This window comes from Microtus pennsylvanicus, chromosome 14, assembly GCF_037038515.1.
Source record: "Microtus pennsylvanicus isolate mMicPen1 chromosome 14, mMicPen1.hap1, whole genome shotgun sequence".
NCBI lineage: Eukaryota > Metazoa > Chordata > Mammalia > Rodentia > Cricetidae > Microtus > Microtus pennsylvanicus.
This window is the reverse complement of record NC_134592.1, coordinates 34,058,582-34,082,709: the sequence shown is the minus strand read 5'-3', so window position 1 is coordinate 34,082,709 and position 24,128 is coordinate 34,058,582. Positions and strand designations below refer to the sequence as shown.

General features: G+C 47.1%; 1 protein-coding gene across 1 annotated transcript in view; it reads left to right on the top strand.

Annotated features, from left to right (window-relative positions):
• Ttc9 (tetratricopeptide repeat domain 9) overlaps positions 1-23,259 on the top strand; it is a 40,551-nt gene extending 17,292 nt beyond the window's left edge. The window contains exons 2-3 of the mRNA XM_075948651.1: positions 16,456-16,638; positions 19,264-23,259. Of these exons, the coding sequence (XP_075804766.1) occupies positions 16,456-16,638; positions 19,264-19,343 (263 nt within the window). The 3' untranslated portion in view covers positions 19,344-23,259. The remainder of the gene's footprint in view (positions 1-16,455; positions 16,639-19,263) is intronic.
• The last annotated feature ends 869 nt before the right edge of the window (positions 23,260-24,128 follow it).

Sequence of the window (24,128 nt, the reverse complement as noted above, 5' to 3'; positions counted from 1 at the left end):
CATTTCCATGTCCTAGCCTCCCCCCAGCTCCTGACATTACGTATGCAGAGCAGGTTGGCTGTATCTTGTTATCTTGAATTACCTGGTACCTACCTTCAAGCTTCCACACACTTACCTGAGGCAGCTTGTTGTCAGGGTTTCTGTTCTGCCCTGTTCCCGCAGTCGTTAAGTCCCAAAGAAATCACACAGAGGTCCACATTAGTTGTAAACTGATTGGCCTATTGCCTCAGGCTTCTTATTAACTCTTATAACTTATATTAGCCCATTATTCTTATCTATGTTAGCCACGTGGCTCAGTACCTTTTTCAGCGAGGCAGTCACATCTTGCTTCTTCTGTGGCCAGGAAAGGACTGCGGAGGAATGGGCTTCCTCCTTCCCAGAATTCTCCTGTTCTCATTGACCCGCCTCTACTTCCTGTCCGGTTGTCCCAACTCTACTTCCTGCCTGGCTACTGACTAATCAGTAAATTATATTTATTTAAAATATAATTGACAGAATACAGACCATGTATGTATGAAGACCATGTATGTATGAAGATAATGGGGGGGGGGCAATTTCTTGCCTGATGGAGAGGCTATTTTTTAACAGCATTTAGGGCACACATTTTTTCATTCTCCATTTTCCAGCAATATTTTTCATTTGAATATTTTTGGTGTCATTAAGTATTCTTCTTCTCTACAGTGCTCCCAGCTGCACCCATTATTAATTTAGCTGGCGTCCTACTAGTTGATATTTGGGTTATTTTAACAATCTGCTCTGATACTCTGTTGCCAGGAAGGCTGTGTGTGGCTCTTCCTGTTTCAGCTGGGCCTGTTAACTTACCCCCATGCATCTGATAACATGGCGGAAGGCCAGTGGGAGAGACAATGGGGCAGAGGAGATGTCACTGGAGTTACTCAAGAGTGGCAGGAAAGGTTATCAGAACAGAAAGGTTTGGTTTTTGTTGTTGTTTTGATCTGTCTTAGTCACTGTTCTGTTGCTGTGAAGACACACCATGACCAAGGAAATGCCTACAAAATAAGCATTTGATTGGGGGCTTGCTTACAGTTTCAGAGGATTCGTCTATTGTTATCGTGCTGAGGGTACATGGCAGGCAGGCAGGCACGGTGCTGGAGCGGTAGCCGAGAACTTCACATCCTGATCTGAAGGCAGCAGGCAGAGAGCTGCAGCTTCTTTTTTCTTTGTCCTTTCTGTAGGCTGCCACGGGAAGGGTGTGGCCAGACTAAAGGTGGTCTTCTGACCCCAGGTGATGGATGTAAAGTGGGTTCAGATAGCTGAGCCTATAAGTTCTCATTCACATCACCACACCATCCCAAAAGAACAGGGGGGAAGTCTGGCTTCTGATTTCTCCCCATCCCTGGCTCGGGGCCAGACAGGGCTGACAAGGGAAAGCTAGGATCAGGTGGGTTTCTCTTGAGTATTTCTGGTGGTTGTACCTGTCATCACACAGGTGAACTGATCCTTCCCAAGGGTTGGCTGTATTTTGCCCACTTGAACCCACGCAGCACCTACCTCCAAGCTTCCGGAAAGAAGAGTGGGTATTAACATGGACTCGGCACACACAGTCCTTCTGCCCTTTGTGCCTCCCCTGCCTTCTCTATCACAATGAGATCAAGAGGGAGTTTGGGGAACTATGGTTGTGATAACTTGAAAGAGGGCTGCCATGGCAGCCAGGTAGGGCCCTCCTCGGAAGCGACGTGAAACAGTCACCAAAGGCTGATCTGACCTTGGGACTTGGTGCTCCAGCTCTCTTTGGTGGATTCCAAAATCCCATAAATGCTGTTAACATAAGCCTTCCCCAAGAGGATTCTACACTGGCTCCTTCGCCAGCCATTTATCAGTTGCCCCGTCATGCTGCAAATCCAAATGGAGGTTAGCTCCAGGAGCCCTTGCAAACAGCAGAAATCCACAGATCCTCTTGTTCCTTATGTGATATGGTGTCATATTTGCATGTGACCTCCACACATACGACTCTCGATTCCTTACGTGACCTAAAAATGCAGTTGCCATGTGCATAGCTGTAGTAACTGTCTTCGGGAATACTGACTGTGAAGTCTGTATGTTACACACTTTAAAGTCTGTTCAATATGGAGGCAGGTTTTTTTTTCTTTTTTTTCTCCCTCAAATATGTTTGACTGACAGTTGAACCTACACAGGCAGGACCTGTGTAGGAGGGGATGGCTTGCCAGCAGAGCAGATATGAAGAAAGTATCTCTCGGTGCTTTCCTTATGACGCCCCCGCACAGGCCACAGGAAGTGAGTCCTTTACCACAGACCTCTGACCAGGATCCGCAGTGACAGTGAGAGGGGAACAGGTACCAAAAGCACTGGGCCATCCAACTGGAGGCTTCAGAGAGGGGAAAATGGCAGACTGGTGATAACGAAAGTTCTAAGAGAGTGTTCCAGAAACAAAAGAGACCGCAGAAAGGCGGGAATCTAGCGGGAACCTGTGGTCGTCTGTAAAAGCAGAAGGTCCGAAATTTGGGGTGATGAAATCAAAACTTACCCCCTTGAGATAAATATCCTAAGTGTGTTCTGAGTGTGGGGGTAGCGGCAGCATAGAGGGAGACCCCTCTGTCTGGTTGGTAAAAGGAGACATATTTCTGAGAACAAAGACATAGCTACTTGGAAGGCATTGGCTCCCATCTGGCCGTCCTCCTGCGCACAACCATTCCCCACTCTGGTCTTGGAAGGGACCATTGGAGGATAGCAATTCCAGGTTCCACGTCCGTGGGTATCGCTTGAGTATAGGTAATCCTGGGCGTCTCCCTGCTGAGTGCAGAGCTTAGAAAGTCACTTGACGCCCAGATCCCTACTGATCATGACCGCCGCCATGACAGGTGCTGGGGGAGGATTTAAAAAGCCTTGATGCTCGTCTAGAAGAGCAGAGAATGTGTCTCACAAACAACGGCAAAGATGGGCATCTCCTGCCTTCAGGGTGTGACTGTGAAAAGTAAGCTTTAACTATGAGGATCCTTGCAATGGTCACATCTGCAGACACGATTTCACTAGGAAGAGATTCCCACGACACTTTCTATACGAGCCTTACCTGGAGGCGAGAGTATGTTGCAATGCACAGACCTTTCTGTGAGCTGGTAATAGGAAGGGAGGGGAAGGGGTGGCACCTGCTCTTTAAAAGGCCGTCTCCGAGAAGCTAAAACTCACTTTACACTTAGTAGCGAGCGACCAAAGGCACGTTCTCTCTTACGACCTAGAAATTAAACTCTGAGGGGTTTACTCAAGAGAAACCAAGGGGAAATAACTGTTCCCATCAGCTTTATCCATAATAACTCACAAGTCATAAACCCTATGGTGGCAGAACCATTCTGTAACTTAATTTTAACAGAAGATTAAATATAGCTCAGGTGTGCCTCAGATGAATGATTAACTGCGTATATCTGCACCACAGGATACTATTCAGACACGAGAGGGAGTGAACGATTGATACATGCGACAGCTTGGATCTCAAGGGAATTATGTTGGTTAAAAATAATTCTAAAAAACGTCACACCATATTACTCCCTCTTCTCCCCTCCCCTTCTCTTTCTTTTTTCTCTTTCTGTTGTTTAGTTTGTTGGTTTGTCTTATAAGAATAGATTTCTCTATGTAGCCTGGGCTGCCTTTGAACTCACTGTGTATCCTGGAACTCACGGCCCTCCTACCACTGAATGCTGACTCCTAGGACTACAGAACACATCTCTCATGCCCAGCCCATACTGCAGTTTTGAAATGAGCACTCTTAAAACGTGGAGAACAGTTGGACAGCCGTTGGGGAGAGACGACAGGAGGAAGGTAGATAGATGCGTGTATAAGAGGTGACTGACTGACAGGAAGTCCTGGGGTCTAATCCTGGATTGACAAACACTTCACTTGATGGCCTTCAGCAAGTGACTCAACTTCCTTGTATCTCTGATTCCTTATCTGAAAAATGGACAAAATACTAGAGCATGCCTTGGAGGTGGCGGTCAGAAGCGCCTCGGGTGAGTTCTTAGAAAGCAGGTCTAGCCCTTGGTGCTCACTCTAGATCCCCTCTTGTGCTGCCTTCCTGAGAGGGGCAGGCCCACTGGCCACTGACACATAGCTGGATTCTTCTGATCTCCCCTGTGCACCTTGTCCTGTCCCTTCTCTACCCACTGCTCTCCATCAAGAAATCTCATCACCAAGAGAGTAACCAGGATGCCAGGGTTTGACAATCTGTCTGAGAACAACTGTTTGTCTCCACATGCAGATTTCCCAGCTCTAGAACTTGGCCATCTGAAATCTCTGCCCCTTGGCTAGACCTGGAGCACCCAATGACTGTCCTGGGCTTAGCAAGCAGCTGGGTGTTTCTTAAGAAACGCAGTCCTGGGGGCTGGAGAGATGGCTCAGCACTTCCTGTTCTCCCAGAGAACTCATTCAGTTTCCTGCATCCCTGTAGGTGTCTCACAACTGCCTACAGTTGCACATCCGTGTGATCCAGTGCCCTTTCCTGACCTCCATAGGTACCTGCACACATATGGTGTATATACACACACACACACACAAACACACACACACACAACTGGAAATAAATCTTTTTTTAAAAAGAGAAGAAACACAAAATTGTAATCTCAGTTATTCAGGAGGCTGAGGTAGAAGGATCACTAAAAGCCTGGGCATTTTAGTAAGATTCTGTCTCACAATAAAGATTAGAACAATGACAACAGATGTTCGCATGGATGTGGAGAAAGGGAAGCAGCTGTGCACTGCTGTACAGTGTGAGCTGGTGTACAAGCCGGTGCAGCCACTGTGGAAATCGCCATTGGCAGTTCCTTGGAAAACTAGGAATGGATCTAGCATCTGCTAACTATACCACTCGTGGTTATATACCTAAGGGACCTCTATCCTACTATAGAAATACCTGCTCGTTCATGGTCATTGTTGTTCTAGCCACAACAGCCAGGAAATGGAAACCGCCTAGAATGTCTATCCACTGATTAAGGCATAATACAAATATGGTTCATTTGCACAATGGAATATTTTTCAGCTATTAAGAAAAAATTATGAAATTCACAGGTAAATGGATAAAGCTAGAAACAATCATTCCGAGAGAGCTAACCCGGACCCAGAAAGGCAAATGTTGCATGTTTGTTTTCTCTCATTGTGAATGTTAGCTTTGACTCCAGATATGTGTATTTCACTTGGAATACCTATAGAAGTTAGGAAATATGGAAACAGGAAGAGGATAGTTCAAGGGAAAGGAGATAGACCACAGGGCTATAAAGGGTTAAAGAGGAATAACAGAGCAGGAAGGATTAAATTGGAGGAAGCAAGGGGAGGGCTTAGTAGAGGAGGGAATGTGGGAAGGAATAAATAGCACCAAAGACCTTAAGAAAAAGTCGTTTGGAAACCTACTACTGTAGATGCTTCCTAAAATACACACATACAGAAAATGTTTAAGTGGAGTTACCCTATAACAGGGCAATAATTCCCCTGCTAGATACCACAGGCTAATAGCTAAGAAGCCCGGTGCCAGGGATAGATAGAGTTACTTCTTTTGAAGTAGTTGGCCAGTGGGGTCCCATATACCCCCAAACATTATAGGATGTTGTCATTGCTCTTGACTACCATCCTCTAGAGCTTGCCTTTAAAACCTTGTTACTGAAGATACCACACACCTGAGTCATGGATCATGGAAAAATCAAGCTGGTACTTACCTGCAAAACTCACACCTCCCGGGTAGTTTTTACAGCTCTGGAAGGTGTCATGTACACCACCAGAAGGGTAATCATCCGTTTCACCCAGATGTGAACCTTGAAAGCTACGGTAATGACCAGCCTGGCAAGATACGCTCTCTCGTTCAATAGTGGCAGGAATACCATGGGAGTAACCAGCCATTTTCTCATTTGACTAAAAGCTTACTCCACAAGATGAAACCCATCCCTGGCATTTTGTCTGGGCCAAGAACCTGTGACTAAACATGTTCCAGGCCCCGAGGGAAAAATCTACTGTTATTCTGCAAAATTGACATAGTATTAAGCCAGCTCCTAATGATTTATCATTATACCCAGGGGTGCATTGCTCAACTGGCATCAGAGGGGTTCCTTTATGTAGCAGACAGTGACGAACAAAGAGAGACTTGCAATTGGTCCAGGTGCAGAGAATGAAATACTGAGGAATATTCAGCCCTAAATGGCACATCTATACCCCCTCCTCCCAGGGCTCATGGATCATTGTGGAGGGCAGGCAGAAGGATGATAAAAGCTGGAGGTGGTGGGTGATTCCAAGGAAACCATGTTCTCCAGACACATCAGAGCTGCTGCACATGGGAACTCACCATGGCTATGAAAACACGCACAAGACCTGCGCAAATTCAAGCCAGCATTGAGGGGGGAAGTATGTATAAGTCCCACTCCTACCCGAGAAGCTACTGGAAAATGATAACTACAGGGGGGTGATCCGTCTTCTGTAAGGGCATGGCCCCTGGTAGATTGACTGCAGGGGAGTGGAAGGCCACACGTCCTAGAGAAGTGGGCAGCACAAATTATACTTCACGGATGAGGGGGGGAAAGGCACAAAGATGGGTGGGTAGAGAAGGGGTGTAGGTATGGGATGAGTTTTGGGAGATAGGGATGAATATTACTAAAACACATTGTATGAACTTCTCAAAAAAAAACTAATTCAAAAATTTAAAAAAGAACTAAATGAAAGAGAGGTGGGCATATGGCTCAGTAGTAAAGTACTTTCTTAGCACGTGGGAGGTTCAGTTCCCAGAATCACACAATGGCAACATCAAAAGAAAGGTATAGTTAGTTCTCAAGTGCTAGAATTGGGGGCGGGGCACACGTGTTAGAGGTCCCCATGGTCCTTGGAGTGCTGAGTCTGTGGACAAATGGTAGAAGGATCCTCACACCGGACAAACCTCTCTGGGCGGTTTTAGGAGGCACACTCTCAAGACCGCGGATTTCTCTAGACTTCAGAACTTACTCTTGACTGATGCCTTTTCCACCCTGGTAAGAAGCCTACAAGGAAAACAGCTAGCAACCACAACTACCTCCATATTTACCATTTTTCAACACTGGGATGCTGAGGGATGAGGTGTTCTAACCCAGTGCACAGAATGAATCATGCTGGAAACATTGTAGTCACTGACTCAGAGGCTACCAAACTGACCTGGCAACTGAATGAGAGCGGGGGGGGGGGGGGGGGGGGGCGGAGGATATGACTGCTCTTAGGTATGCTGGAGAAAAGATTTTATTATAGATATGTGGGTGAGCATAGTCAGAGGTGGGGACATCTGGGAGAGTCCTGAGTGGACAGGACCCTGAGTCACATCAGGAAAGTGGGGAGGGAGGGGAGAGGGAGGGGAGCGCCAGGTGCAGTAGCCAGGAGGCCCAAAAGAGAGCAGGTAACAAAAGTGACTGGATTGTACAGGGAAGGACAACTGGGGTAAGGGAAGCCCAGCCCCTAGGCTGGAGAAGTTAGGGTAGCAGATGAGATCTGACAGCCAGGAGGACCTAGTTACAGGTAGGGCTGAGGGATGAGGGAGAACCTGGTCACCAGTGTCTGCTTTGATATGCTAACAATAGTTTACCCCCTGCTACAACTGTCCGCTGTCTTCATAGGCTCTCTTATGCCTTACAGAGCAGGGGACCAACTATTCAGGTTCATCTTTGTTGCCACAGCCTTTTAGGCTCCTAGCTCTTGTGTTGTTGGGTCTCTGGGGGAGTTAAGTAGTTTGGGGTCCAGCCATAAAGCTGTCAGCCATCTGGGACTGTGGAGACCCCTTTGTGACAAGGAAAGGGGATGTGGGCAGGCAGTAGAGTCTGGGGTTGCCCCAGGCTGATCTGTAAAAGAGAAAATAGGCCCAGAGCTCCCTATCCCACTCCCCAGCCTCGCCCTGTCTTCCTGGACTCACAACTTCTTTTTAAACTGTTTTCTATACTTACCAAACCCAGTGTGGAAAATACACTTCTGGGAAGAAAGCTTGTGAGTGAACCAAGCACCCAGCCTGGACTGGGGAGTAGCTGGGGTGAGTGGGACTCTGTACATACTAGACCTTGAAACAAAAACAAGAAACCAAAACTAAGTGGAACATTTGTGTATGTGGAAGAGAAAATCAGCACTTTTGTGAAAAGGTAAAATTGGGCTTTCTGACCTGGGTTTTTGTTGTTGTTGTTGTTGTTATTGTTGTTTTGGTTTGGTTTTTTTTTTTGAGACAGGGTTTCTGTGTGGCTTTGGAGCCTGTCCTGGAACTAGCTCTTGTAGAACAGGCTGGCCTCGAACTCACAGAGATCCGCCTGCCTCTGCCTTCCGAGAGCTGGGATTAAAGGCGTGCGCCACTACTGCTCAGCAGAGGTGGCATCCGTAAGAAACAACATTAAAGAGAATCAGTGTTTATCCCAGCACTATGAAATACATATACACATACCAGTGATATATGTGTATGCACACCTTTTACCACAAACAAGTGAGTTCACAGGCATCATTATCCTATTGAACGCAGGTCGTACCCTGCCAGTGTGCCCCAGAGTGGTACCCTGCCAGTGTGCCCCAGAGTGGTACCCTGCCAGTGTGCCCCAGAGCGGTTGTAATCTTACCCGGTCATTAAATACTCTGAATGTCACCTGTCTGGATCCGTCACTCCTTCTGCCTTACTGCTGTGCCAATGTTCATTGAAATCATTTTAAAAGCAGATCAAATGTTTTGGCACATTGGGTAAAAACTTCCTCCCCGAGAACGTAAAGGGTGCTCCTGGGCTACAGAAGAATAACAAGCAAAGGCTTGTTGGCTCTATAAATTACCTTGACTTGCAAGCCTTAAAGTCAAGGAAACAGCTTATCACACTGGAGCCCGAGGATTCAGGTCAGGGGGTCAATAGGGACAGTTCCTTCTGAAGTTGAGGAAGAATATTTCTCCAAATCCTTGACAGCCTCAGGCTGCACTGGGTCTTCCTGTGGCCTTTCTTCATTTCTGTCTCAGTGTCTGTTCATGTTTCTTTTTATAAATACATTTGGATTAAGGCCTATTCCAATATCTTCTCTTTTAAAAGAATTATTAATATTACATTATTTCCCCTCCCTCTCTTCCCTCTAACCCCTCTTAGGCCTTCCCTCAAATTCATGGCCTCTTTTTCTTTAATTAGTGTTGTTATGCAAGTGTGTGTGAGAGAGAGACAGAGAGAATAAATATATGAACACAACTTGCCGAGTCCGGTTGGTGTTACTTACATGTCTGTGTATTTTAGGGCTCACTTCTTAATACTGGATAACCAATCAGAGGGCTCATCCTCAATGACTGATCTCCCTGTCTCAGCAGTCCTAGTTGCTTGTCACTCTTCACCCAGGGGTGGACCCTTGACACGCCCCCCTCCATGCTGGGACGTTAGCTGGTGTTGGGATTGTTCCGCTCTTGTTTAGGCCGCCATGCTGTGGAGATTTCGTGAAGATAGCTCCCCAGTCATATCTAGGCACACTCTCCTAGCAGACTTTCTGCTCCTCGAGCTCTTAGAATCTTTCTGCCCTTTCTTCCTTGACTGTTCCCCGAACCTTTGGAATAGGGGTGGTGTGGTAGCTGTGTCAGCTGGGGCTGGGCACTGCATGACCACTGTTCTCTGCCATCTGACCAGTAGGGGCTTTCTGGAATGGTCTCCAGTGATCTCTAAATTGGCACTCTTTTTTTTTTTAACCTCTAAAAAAGATTACATTTGCAGGTACTGAAGATCGTGACTCTTTTGGGGAGGACACAGGACAACTAACTCAGAGTAGCGAAGCAGATGTGTAGGCAAGGACTCTCTTTTCCTCCCAGCCCTAGGAGCCCTTTCCTTTCCACCCAGTTCCTACTTCTCTTCTACTCTTCATCTTTAGCTAAGAGTTCTCACTAGTGAGTCAGTCGTGAGTCCGTGTGCGCAAACTTGTTCTTCCTCTCATTTGATTTCTCTTCATCTCAAGCCAGTTGGTGGCATCTTGCCTAGGCAGTCACTATGCCCCAGATAGATCGGGAAAAATAACAACAAGACAGGTGCCAGAGAGAGCGGCTTCTCATAGGCTGGAGCCTGCGGCCTCAGTATGGTTGCTTCGGGGAATGTCAAATGGAAGATTTTCTGTGTCCAGGAGGCTACCCGGAGCTCCTTACGTCACCAATTCTCTAATTTTTATGAGCATAATTGTCTTTGTGGAGCTGAAATTGCCTACCAGCTCTTTTCATAAAATAAAACCCCAACCACTCAAGTAGGGGGTATAGGAGGAATCTGTGATCGGAGCATGATTACAGCCTCCAAATTCACCCTGTAAATCATAGCAGCTACTGCCAGCATCACCAATTAGACTCGGCAGAGTGTTCCATCTGGGTCTTCTGAAGCATGGGTGAAACTTATCTTAATTCCTTATTCTCCATTGCCTAACCAACTCTAGACATGTTCATTCAGACTTCTCAGAGGCCTTAGAAATCGGAAAGCTAGTGTTATGTCCTCAAGGAGGTTCTTAGGTGGTTGTTACAGATGCTTGGGTCCATCATCATGTGTCCAGTGCAGATGTATCTCCCATCATGCAACTCTTTATCACCAAGTAACTACTTCGTTAGAGTTCACACATGCCTTCCTGGGCCGAGGATATAGGTTAGTAGTAGAGTGCTTGCCTCGTATGTTGAAGGCTCTGGGTTTGACTCCTAGGACTTTAAGAATAAAAATGATGGATAGATAAATAGGTAGGTAGACAGTCAGATGATGGATGGATGTGGGGGTGGGTAGATGGATAGACATACAGGCGACTTGTCTTCTCAATTTAACGCTTGGTTTAACAGATTTACTTCAAGAAAGAGCCTTCCCTAGGGGAGACCTTGCCTTGGAAGCTCAAACTCACCTCCAGTTTACACACACACACGCACACACACACGCACGCACACACACACGCACGCATACACACACGGGGTGGGAGGTTATCCACTCAGGGATGGGGGTAATATGTCATCTTACCTCTTGACCATTGCCTTCTTATTCTGACCTGTAGCATGAATTGTAACAGCTGTTAATATATAAAACCCAGAGTCAGATATTAGGGGAGGAAGTTGAAGGATCAGTGGAGCAGTGTGGCCAGCCACGGGAGAGACCAAAGGGGCAATCCTGTCCTCAGACTGCATCCTCAGACTGCACTGAGCTCCTGTCTCCTGCCTTATAGTCCTCTCTCCACCCAAGCCATGTCACTCCTGTCTCTACTTCCCTAGTGCTGGGATTAAAGACGTTGGATCCCAAGTGCTGGAATCACCTTTGTGTGAGCTCTGTTTCTCTTCTAGACAGATTCAATCTCTTGTAGCCCAGAGTGGCCTTGACCTAACAGAACTGCCTCTGTTTCCCCAAGTCCTGGGATTAAGGTGTGTACCACCACTGCCTCCAGTGGCCTAGCTCTGTACTCTGATCTTCAGGCAAACTTTGTTAGACAACAACATCACTACATTGACCACAATCCCCTAAAGAAGATGCTTCACTCAACAGGAAAGATGGAATTCCTTTTGACAAGGATCCGGGAAAACAATTGTGTTCTTCCATGAAGAGACCAATCCTTTTTCTCATGGGATGCTAGTCTAAAAGGATGCTAGAGACTATTTAGTAGAGTGTAGGCCCCTTGTTTAGCAGACAGGAAGTCGAGGCCTACAAAGAGAAAATGATTCTTGTTCTTTTGGTTAGAGGCAAAGGTGGGTCAGCCTAGAAAATACTGGTCTGTGCCACACGGCATAATTCAGCTTTCACTCAAACGGGGAGCGGGGTCGCAGCAGAGTGAGCGGGTGCTTTTTCCTCAGCAGAAATTTCCTTGTGACAGACTTGAAGAGGAACAGCAGGGGAGCAAAACAGGGTTTTCCCAGTGCTAGCTGGTTCCACCCAGTGTATGTAACACATTGACCCAGGCCTCCTGTCCGTCTGCTTCCGTTTTAAATGAATATCCTGAAAAGCCACACTTACCTCATAATAGAAAAGGAGGTCTGGGTGTCCTGGGTTCTTGCTTTTCTTTTCCAGCTTTGTTTTTCTCTCAGGCTTCCCTGGGTTCCCCCAGACACTCCCTGCCACTGCGCATGTGCGCTCCCTCTGCCTGTGTCTGTCTGTCCTTCCCCAAGTCTCTCCTTCTGTCTTCCCACCCGCCAAGAAAAATTTCCTTAGTTTCTCTTAGACCAGTCAGCCTCAAACAAGAGTGATTTTACCTCTCCAGGGGACATTTAGCAATGTCTGGGACTATTTATCAGCTGTCACAGTTAGTGCCTGGGTGAAGAGAAGCTAAGGGATGCTAACCATCCCACAATGCCCAAGACTTTATCTATAATAAAAAGTTACCTGGCTCCCAATGCGCATAATGCTGAGGTTAGAAACATCCAATATTTTGCTTTTCGACTTAAAGGTCACCCTTCCAGGAAGGCCTCCCCTGAGGTGGTAAATTGGGTGGAGGTCCCTCCCATCATCCGCAGGTGTTCCCACTCTCTCCTTTCCCTCATAATCTAACCCCTGCTTCTTGGCAGTCTCCCAACCCCCAGGAATGGACCAGGGGTACCCCAAATTTGACACTGTAATATGACATTGTCAGCCATAGCTAGCCAGGGACATGTATGGCCTGCTAGCCATAGGTTAAAAACACCTGGAGTAGAGAGTGCTTTGGCCCATCCCCCACCCCACACAACCACTGTCCATGTCCATAAGGCAGACTTCCACCTGTTGCCCTTGGACACAGTAGCCTGCAAGGTGTTCTTTCTTCCCAGGAGTGGTATAGGTTTCTGAGAGCTTCAAATGCAGATCCTTCACGATTCTGGCACACTCTGGGGAGTCTGGCAGAATGGTCTGATATCCTATTTCTACCCCCTTGTAGTTGAGTGACCTTCAGCGAGTTGCTTAATTTCCCTGAACTCAATTTCATCTTTATGAAGGACTATTATTTTTATAGTCCTTTTCTATTTTTGAACCTGCTCCATAGAGCGGCGGAGATTTAAAGGCATGCGCAGTATTGTGAGGTAGTGAGCCCAGCTCTGATGGCGAGCCAAGGAATGCATTACTGTCAGGAGGCAGAGACGGCTCGGTGTGGAAGAGCATTTGCTGTACACGCGTGAGGACCTGAGTTCAGATCTCAGAACCTGTATAAAGCCAGATGTGTTCGTTTGCATGTCTGTAACCATAGCACATGTGAGAATGTGACAGAGACAAGATCTGGTCAGCAGCCAGCTCCAGGTTCAGTGAGAAACCCTGTTAGTAAGGGAATAAGATGGATCATGCTAGACCACACACCCTACATCCTCTTCTGCCCTCTGCACACACACAAACAGGTGCTGATATCTACACACATGTGTGCCCATATACCACACTCTTACACACACCCTTACTGTGAAGAGGGTCCCCTTGCAAACTCCCAGCGTGCAGAAGAAGGATGAATGGTTGGTGGCAGCCTGTCACCGTATTCCTCAAAGTTGCCTACAAATGTCTTGTCTTACTATAGATGTATTGCATGTGCCTGGAGAATTCCCCAGCCCAAGCCGAGGAGTGCCTCTATATCACCAGCAGGTAGGGCTCGGGTCATCTCCAGCCGCTCACCCTCTCCACCTGCATACTCTTTCAACCCCTAGCCTGGCACCCTAGCTCCTTATCTGGATTCTCCCTCTCAAGTTCCACCTTCTGCTTCGGCCTTTCTCTGGAAGGCTGCCCACGTCTCTTCTCCCTGGGCGCAGCCTCCAGTGTGAGCAGGGGTTCCACGCCCTGTAACCAGCCTGGCCCTGCCTCCTATCAGGTCTGATCCTCGGTCCACAGCCAGGTGCCCCAGTTCCCATGGGATTCCCTACGAAGGAATTAGAAACATTTTTATGAGCTGAGGGCCCAAATAGCCCACTGGATTTGCTTTTCCCTTGTAGGGGCTGGGAGAGAGTGAGGTTTTCCTATTTCCACCCTCCTACTTTCTTTCTCTGCTGCTTTAGACATAAAAAGGGAGAAAGGGAGGGAGGGAGGGAGGGAGGGAGGGAGGAAGGGAGGGAGGCAGGAAGAAAAACCATTTTTAAAGAAGCAGAGGTCCTTCCTAGACTTCCCAGGTCAGTAGACAGAAGTGTGTGTTTAACGCTGTCCAGCAAAGGCTTCAGACAGGGGGTACTGGGAAGCTACACAGGGGAAATCCTTCTGCTCTGAGAGCAGATGTAAAAGTCTGATGTAGGAGCAGATGCAGGAGCCCACAGGCCAGTAGGATCACATCCAGGCACACCCCCTTTCAAAGCCCCTCCCCATCAGCATAGCCTGGGACAGGGGAAGGGACAGCGGTGTCCAGGATCCTACTGCTAAATGTGGGGGGTGGAGGCTGTGGCATCAAAGGAGCCTCTGGTGGACCAACAGCTTGTGATTCTGGGTGAACCGCCACCCCGAGGGTGAGCAGTCGGCTGCCCCTGCTGACTGGCTTTTGGCTTTCTGCCTAGCAGCTAGGAAAACCTGGTGGGTTGGTTTCTAGATCTCGTTCTCATACCCTCGGGTGGAGAGTTTGTGTGGTTCACCTGAGAGTCTGCGAAGGGATGGGGTTTGGGTTCAGAATGTGTGACGGAAGATTACTGAAGGGGTGGAAACAAGTGAAATTAGAACCCTTAAGATTAAAGCTGGGCATGATGGCACAGGTCTCTAATACACTCTGGAGGCGGAGGCAGAGGCAGGTGGACCTCTGTGCGTTTGAGGCCGGCCTAGTTAGTCTACACAGAGAGTTCCAGGCCACCCAGCTCTACACAGTGAGACCCTGTATCACACACACACACACACACACACACAGACTCTCTGTAATCGGAACACCAAGAGACAGCTGCACATTGGCCAGAAGCCTTCCAACTCCCTTCTCAGGCTGGCCATAGGTGGTCCACTGTCTCTATTTTGGTTAGATTTGTGGAAACAGACAGACACCATCCCACCCTGCCCTATTTGCAGTCCTTCCAGTGAGTACAATGAGCCTCTTTGCTTAGTCAGAGCTTACTATGGCAGAAGCATCTCAGCAGGCTCCCAGTGATGTGCCCAGGACCCTGAGATGGTTCAGCCTCCTCCAGACACATTCCCACTCTGTCCTGGCCCTGTGGCTCAGGCTAATAATGAGAAAATCCTTCAAGGGAAGATGCGTTATTCAAATATGGCTAGTTACAGAATGAGCACCTGCCACCCTTAGCTTCGACACCTAGAGCTCCATGTCCAGAATGGGTCCTGTACGAGCTGGCCACCAGCCCATCAGAAAACACCCCCTCTCAGAGAGAAGCGAGAAGGAAGGAGAAAGACAAAGACCTGTCTTGTCAGAGGCTGGGGGGACAAGCTGAACAGGGCTATAGTGAAGTTTATTTTGTTTCTTTTTTTGTTTTTGTTTTTTTTTTTGATTTTTCGAGACAGGGTTTCTCTGTAGCTTTTGGTTCCTGTCCTGGAACTAGCTCTTGTAGACCAGGCTGGCCTCGTATAGTGAAGTTTAAAAACATGATCTGAATGCTCCTTGCATGCCAAGCCGTGTATTAAGTACTTTATGGTCCTTATTTTGTACCCCACACCCATCAGTCTGATAAGGAGGAATCTAGGCCGGGGAGCCAGCCATTAGTTTAAACCTATCCTTGCCTCTTGAACATTGTGTACTCTCAAGAACATTCTTACATTCTTAAAGGCTCAATTTGCTTATCTGTAAAATGGAGTAATAACAGTACTGACACCATAGTATTCTGAGGATTACATCAGATAAATGCATATAAAATGGTAAGGCATGTCTCCGGTGCAAGGCAAGCAGTCAACAAGTATTAGCTGGCCTTATTACCATTGCCTTTGATAGCTTCTTTCTTGGCCTTCTGCAACAAAGTCCCATAAACTAGATGACTCCAGGTCACATAGCTGTGTTGTCGGATAGTTCTCGAGGCTAGGAGTCCAAAATCAAGGTGGCGGTGGGTTGGTTTCTTTGCAAGGCTGTGAGGGATAGACTTGTCCCATTTTCTGGAGTTTGCTTCCTGGCCCAGCCAGATTCTCTTCCCTACACGTGGGAGCCTCAGTCACAGCAGGCCGTCTTCTGTCTGTATCCCTTCCTATTGTTCTTCCCTGTGTACCTATTTCCCCTTTATAAGAAAACCTGTCGCATCATTGGGGCCCACTCTAATGACCTGCTTTTAACATGATTACCTCGAGGGAAATCTTGTTTCCAATAAAAGTCACGTTCTCAGATACTGACAGTTGATAGTACCCATGTATCTTTTAGAGGAGACGTAATTTGGTCTATGACATAAGGCTATGTAACATGTTTAGTTACGTGACTTGTTGGTGATGGAACTGGTCCTCTAGCCACTGATTTTTGGAACGCAGAAAGACTGAGGCAGGGGTGTCTAGTACTGTAACATGACAATGTTGTCATCTCCAGATGGGTTGAGCTGCACTCACAGCTATCCTGGGACCCATGTGGGCTGTGGGCCACAAGCTAAACTAGCAGGAGCTACTCAGACCCCGCCAGTTTTGGTAATGGCGTTTTCTCTTTATTTTCCCTTCTTCCACAGCCTGCCTGCTCCAGGCCGAGCTGGTAAATTATGAGCGAGTCAAGGAGTATTGCCTCAAGGTCCTAAAGAAAGAAGGAGAGAACTTCAAGGCCCTTTACAGGTCTGGCGTGGCCTTCTATCATCTCGGGGACTACGACAAAGCTCTCTACTACCTGAAAGAAGCAAGGACCCGACAACCAACAGGTGAGACAGCTGTCCCTTCTTTCTCAGCACAGGCCTCCCTGACACTTCCTGGGGCCTGCTCACTGCAGAAGACACATCTGTGGCTGGCAGAACTAGGTGGGCCCAGGAATAGAAAACAAGGCCTCAGGCATAGGTAAGACTTGGAATGAGGAGAGCCCATGGTCCATGCCTTCACCTGGGGTCTGGTGCTCAGGGACCCTGGGTACCTCTTCTCTTCAGATACACTACAGAGTTGAGTTTTGTCTTTCCCAGTTCAAACCTGGGTCTCATCACTGATTCAATAAATAAATACAGAGTTTTTGCTATGTAGCACAATTTGTACTGGGTACCAGGGATGCAGATGAGAAGGTGCCTCCTCTTTCCCATAAGTCCGCGTTGGCTGGCAAGACAGATGTGAACAGAAACTTTTGATGCTAAGGGTAGCATCTTTCAGGAAGCGTACACCGACTTCTCTAAATCAGATCGCATTCCTTTACATAGTGTGTATTAGCTTTCCCACCATCCATTCATTCCCTCGGTGTTTGTTAAGGTAGTGCAGTGCACCAGGAACTAGTCTAGGTGATTACATGAGCAGTGAGCAAGAAAAGGCTGCTGCTGTGCCCAGGGTCCTGTTCTTATGGTCCTAGCATTCAGGAAGCTGTGGCAAGAGGATTGCTTCAGCCTAGGATTTCAAGACCAGTCTGGATAACACAAGAGAAAGTTACTTGTTTTATTTGGGTTTGAGTTTTGTTTTGGGTGTTGATGTTTGTTTTGAAACAAGGTCTCACTGTGTCAACCAGACTGTCCTCAAACTCCCCATTCTCCGGCCTCAGCCTCCCAAGTGCTGGGATTAGAAGTGTGTGCCCCCACACCCAGCAGGGAATGTTCCTTTCAATGAAGGAAGCACACAGACAGGGAGATGGTGCCTTATTTAGCAGCAGTAAATGCTATGAAGGAGATTAAGCAGAGTGAAAGGAACACCGTCTTAGAACAGGTGGTCAGAGAGCCTCTCCGACAAGGTGAACCGTAGGCAGTGACTTGGCTCGGTGTTATTGCTCGTGTGGCAGATTCCTTAAGATAGCAAGAGTCCCTCCAATCCATATCTCTAAAAACTTCTCAATTTTCAAATATCAAGCATATTCTTTGTCTTTTTAAAGACTACCTCTCCATAGTTATGTATGGTTTGCTTGTTTTCTGTGCACAAAGTGTGGTCTGCTGACTATATTGTAAGCAAATTTGGAACCAAAAGCAAGCTCTTCCAGCAGAGTTGTCTTGAGCACCTGCTATGTGTGCCAGTACAGGATGGATGCTATGCCTGGGGACTTTAAGCATGATGCTATATCATTTTTACTTCCACGAGTAGGTATCCTAGGCAGCAGTGTGGTCCATATGCTGTGGTAAGTGCTGAACTAAACGATTCTAGCCCACCATGAGCTACTTAAGGGAAGGACTGGAATCAGGAGAAAATGCTTCAGTTGAGAAGTGGCTGTCTGGCTGTACTCACAAAGACAAAAATAAGCATGGAGCAACGTCCTTTGAAGCTCCTAAGTTAAGTAAAACAACACATTCGACTAATGTTCGCTGATCACTATGTTAAGCACTTTTTGACTTCCCTCTTCTGGCCCTCACAGCAACTCTGTGAGAAGGGTATTATGAGTCCCAGGAGAATCAGGCTTGGGCAGACATGCCAATCACTACATGTCTCCTTGAGAATTTTTATTTCTTTATTTACTTTGCTATAGGGTCTCTCTCTACATAACCCTGGCTGTCCTGAAACTCACTCTGTAGACCACATTGGCTTTGAACTCTCAGAGATCTGCCTGTCTCTGCCTCCCAAGTGATGGGGTTTAAAGGACGTGCCATACTCCTGGCTCCCTGGGCATCTTTATGTTTCCAGGTGCCAGCCTTCCTTTTGCCATAGTGAGGGTCGGGATACATTCCTCGCAGGCTGCAATAAGAACTAGATGAGACAACGAAGGTTAAAAAGGCTCAGCCCAAGGGGGCACAATGGTGTATGTACACCTGTAGTCCTAAGAGCCTGGGAATCTGAGGCAAGAATATCACTTGATTCCAGGAGTTCAAGGCAAGCCTGAGCAACCCTCTCCATTAAAAATGTTTTGTTTGCTTAGGTTTTAGAGACAGGGTTTCGTGTGGCCCAAGCTAGCCTCAAACTGGTTACCCAGTCAAGGATGACCTTGAATTGAACCTCAGGTTTGTGCCTCCCAGGTGCTGGGATTTACAGGTACTTGCCACTACATCCAGCTGTAAGCAACATTTTTTTTTTAATTCAAAAGAAAAATCACAAAGTAGATATGAAAAATGAACATTGTTTCTTGCAAATGAGACACAAGGGTAGGGATGTTGGCTTACCTGAGGGTTACTGCCAAGCAGACTCTCAACTAACTGTGCTGACACCGGAACCACTGAGGTCAGTTCTTGCCCACCAGGTCAGGTAACCACAGTAGACTGGTTCCATTTGCTAGGGAGGAAAAGGCCGGCATCTGGTTACCACCTAGGCAGAAGGGACCCTGACTGAAAGAGTCTAGTCTGTCACCAAGCTTTAAACCCAGCTCTTGCCCCCGTCTTTGAAGACAACACCATAACCCATGCTGGGAGGTCCCTGAGCTGTGTTTTCTCTCCCTGCAGACACCAATGTGGTTCGGTACATCCAGCTGACGGAGATGAAGCTCAGCAGATGTTCCCACAGGGAGAAAGAAGCCATGTAGCCAAGAGGCCTCTATCAAGCCACACCCATGCCTGACGCGGGACTTCCAGGCACCCTTGGTGGAGAGTCCCCGCGTGGGTTCTCTCCCTCTCTCCCCAGTTCCTCCTGTACTCCTTGTCCTTCCTGTTGCTCCCTGACTCTGTCTACTCCCAGGGCGAGGTGAGAGGCACTCTTGGACCTTGGCGGGTGGCCCAGATGTGGACTTAATTCTCTTTTCCAGCAGACCAGCAAATGGGACAGCTGGGGAAGAGTCTCATGGACTGGGGACAGCACTGTGGCTTTGACTTGGGCCAATGTTTCGGAGCCTGGCAGGTGTGCAGAGCCAACGGTCTGGAACCTTCTACACCTTCTTGATGAATCAGAGCATCTTGAAGGAACTGAAAGAAACCTGGGGCTGATGAATGGGAGAAGCCTTTTTGAACCAAGGCTGAGATTGTGAATTCCCTACCCCCCCCCTCCTCCCGCCAGTCACCTGGGCTCCTACCACACACACTCTTACTTGTCTAGGCTTGTGCTTTCTTCTCTCGCTCTGGGAGGTCAGTTCTTTGCCAGGCAGCTTCACATGCCATCAAGTCCCACTCTCGGTGCCCTCTGGTGACCACACATACCATTCCCCTGCCTCCCAGCCAGCAGGCAGCTGTGACAGCAAAAGGGCGGGGTGCAATGGGCCAAATGTTGGGAGCAGAGCAGACTGCGTAGGTGACAGAGGAGGGAAAGATGACGCCACGGGAAGAATGAGCCTTGGGTGGGCTGAGGGACTGGACTGACTAATGTAAATAAAAACTAGCTCCCAGGCATCAGTTCCTGTCCTTTCTGTTGAGAGCAGCCCACTCCCTCATTTCCTTTCCCTTCCCGTCCCTCAGGCAGAGTGGCCTATAACTTCCCCTAAAGCCAGTGACCGTTAGCCAGGACTAACCTTCATGGTGGCCACAGGCTTTTGTGCTTTGAGGAGTCGGCTGGGATGGTGGAGGGTGCCCCAGGATTTGGCTTTGTGAGGATTTGTCCAGCCCCCCTTTTTTTGACAGAATTGCCTGAACTCAATATTTAGCACATAACAAATTTTTGTTGAATTGATAAATTTCGACTGCATTCTGACTCTCCTGCCTTAAACTGATCGGATCCCAGCCTGTTTCTCCTGACACGTATGCTTTTTATGCTATGCCATGTTGAAACATCTCTTGCGGGGGGCTTGCAGTTTCCCCACCACAGTGCAACATAGGATGCAGTCCCAGTCTTCACGGAGATAGGACAGCTGAGAAATCCATATGAGATTATTACCAATGACACCACTAATGTATAGGACGCTTCAACATTTCCAAGGCACTTTCATGTCTTTTTTCGTGTGACTTAGTGAGACACTGTTGTATAAAATTAAAATATCTACAGATGCAATAATGTTAATAGTTAGGATTTATTAAATGCTCTGTCTCCAGATCTCTACATGGACAATCTCATTTCTTTCATATAATCGCTTTGTGAGATACTATTCCCAGGTGATGATGAAGAAAACGGGCAGAAAAATGAACTTTCTTGAGGTTGCACGGCCTTACGGGACATGACTAGGACTGGATCAGAGCTGTCTGACTCCAGAGTTCTTGTGACTAACAACTACCCTGTGCCTGGCTGCCTCTCTGTTGGGCAGGAACAACTGTTGGAGTAGAAAAATATTTGCATTAAGTTAGGGAATGTTCCACGCAGTGCCCTGCCCACCTTATATTTATGAATGCAAGATAAAAAGAGACCAGAAACCAGAAGCCCCAGTGGCTTGAACAGTGACCAGCCAGGAGAAGACAACTAAGACCCAACAGTAAATCTGTGTGTTGGTCGCTCTATTTGCTGATGGGGCGGCATGAATGGGAACAACCCACCTGGCCTTCCTCACTGTGTGGCCAGCAGCGAGAAAGGATCACAATTATAGGCAAAGACAAGAGAGAAACGTGAAGTGAGTTATGGGTCCCTAGTTTAGTAGCTTTGCCACTGCAAGACCCAGTCACTGCTGAAGGGCCCAGCAGCCAACAGCACAGGTTTTATCCACACAGCTCCCCAAACACTTTCAATGGGGGCTGCAGGAAGGTGCTAGAAATATCCAGAAGTCCACAGTGACTCTGGAGAAGAAGAAAAGGAAAAAGCCATTCCAGGTACCACATTCCCTTTTCTCTCCCCGATTTCGACCATATCTTATATTCTTCCTCCAAAATGACTTCACATGACCCCAACCCCAAACTCCTCTCAGACCTCCACCCCCAATGCCATCCCCAGGCTCAGGATTTATAAGTTGACAAACTATTAGGATCTGAAGGACAAGAATGAGGTCAAAGGTGATCTACAGAATGAGTTCAAACTGGCAGGTTTCCCTTTGTTCTTCAATGCATTAGAAATGATTTCTATACTTATTCCCAACAAAGGGGCATGAGAGAAGTCTTGCTTGGATGTTTTGGGTCAGAACTATACTCACAGGGATCACTCCCAAAGAGAATGCTTGGAAAACACAAGGAGATGAGGACAAGTGTATAGCCATTGTCTTATCCAGTGACGCAGAGAAATAGGCTCACGGGAACTCTTATTCACTGCTGTGTTCCCGACAAGGAACTGCCTGGGGTATTAGTTAACGCTAAGGGGTGGCAGGGTTGACGTTTCTGCTCATTTGTTGGCAAAGTCTTCAGAGGGCTGTGTAATCTCCCTTTTCCCCCAGCTCCTAAAATCAACGACTGTACTCTAATTACAGACTTGATGGGTGTCTTGGTTGAACTTGTGTAGACACTCGTCCTGGATCGGACTGCACGGTGTGGACTTTTGTGAGAGACCCCGCGGCATAAAACTTAGACTTTTCTTTGCGCTACAAAACCGTCCCACATGTATTGTAAAAATTTAAGGAGAGTTAAGGATGAAGCTCAGCCCCTCACACAACCACATTTTTATCCTTTCGGCACAGTTTTTTTTCATTTTTCTTGGTATAAATGTGTGCGCACACTCTCACTGATTTTTGTTTGTTTTTTAATGAAGAAAACTGGACCATGCTGTATATAGTCTTTAATAACTTACTTTTCAAATGTGTATTTATATTTTAGAATATGCAATATATGCACAGGTATACAAAATTCAAATAGTACATGAACTCTGTAGCTGGAGGTAAATTTTTCCCTTGTCTGTGCACACCTAGTTTCCTTCTGGTTTCTTGTGTACCCCACTAGAGATAAGCGTTTTTTCAAAGAGATGTATATGTTCTTTTATTACTCACAAGTGGTTAGCATAGCAGATACTGTTTCCTCTGTTGCTTTATTTCTGTAACACGACATGGGCATTTTTGGATTTTTTTTTCTGCAAGCATCTTCATGATATGGGTGGATCTTTATTTTGTAACCTGTCTACAGATATGGATGAATGGTCCCAATCTTTATTGTAAATAATGTTGTAACCGACATTCTTGTTGCTAAATTTTGCACATGTCTGTGACGAGTTCCTTGGGATATAATCCAAGAAGGAAACTGCTTGGCTATTTTCAAGGATTTTGTCACCAATGCCCTGTGGAAAGTTTGTACCAAAAACACTGTCCTGTTGCAGCCCCCAGACTGCCCTGCTCTCTGGGCCCTAGCAAGCACTACACTAGGTATTATCTCTTTTGACAATTTGATAGGCAAATGACAGTTTGTCGATGGTATTCCAACTTATTGCTTTAACTTTCTTTGGTTACTGGTAAACAACTTTTTCATATGCTTACTGACCATCTGTATTTCTTTCCTTGTGAACTTTCTATTTATTTAATAGTGATGTGCTCGTCATTATCTGTGTTTATCTTTATTATCTGTTTGTAACTTTAAGAATATTATTTTCATCAAGAAATGCTATGGACATGCTTTCCAAGAGCTTTGCTTTCATTTATGGTGCTTTTTGACATACATAAATTCCTAATTCTGCAATTAATCTGTCCTATGTTGCTAGCTTTTCCCGCCCATGTCTTAGACCCTCGTGTCTAAGAGGCAACCCAAGCAGGTGCTTCCACAGCTTCAAGATGCTTGGTCACTTCTCATGGCTCCTTGACATAACGCGCCAGGTCTTTCCTGTACCTTCCTCTAACTTCAGCAGGCTCACCTGGCCCTCTGAAAGTATCCTCCGGTCCATAGTCATGTCACTGAGCCACTGAGCTGGGTCTGTGCGGCTTTGCATTCTGGCCCCTGTGCCTTGTGGAACATTCCTCACACTTCACCCCGTCTTTGCCTTGTAACTCTTAGAAGCGCTGACCCAGGGTCACTCACCAAACCCTAGTGTACGTTCATAAAACAAAGCCTCCCTACCTCCGTGAGGTGTCTGCCACCACTGGTCAGAATGTCTTCTTTACAGTCACCTCTCTCCTTGCCTGGGTGTTTGTTCCCCAAAGCAGGTGCTCGGGTTTCTTTGGAGTCAGAATGTCTGACATTGTAGGTGTTCAGAAGCTGCGGAGCACAGGACCTGTGGTGGATGAGCAGTGGATTCAGCGGCCGATATTGCTTGTGGTATAAGGTGGGGCTGGACTAGATCTGTGCTTTTGAGAAATGAGAACTTCCTGGAAGACTTGGGCTGGCAAGGAAGCCGTGCACTCCAACCCTTGCTTTCCCAAACACCGTAATCACTTAAGCTTTTTAAAAGTACAGGCTCTTGGGTTCCATTTCAGACCTGATGAATTACAGAATTAATGCCCATGGCATTAGAGTGTTTACAAAGTTCTGATGACCAGGCACAGTAAAGGGCCAGCACTGAAAAGGCCAGCAGAGTCGTTCCATCGCTTCAAACCACGTGACGTCTTACAGGG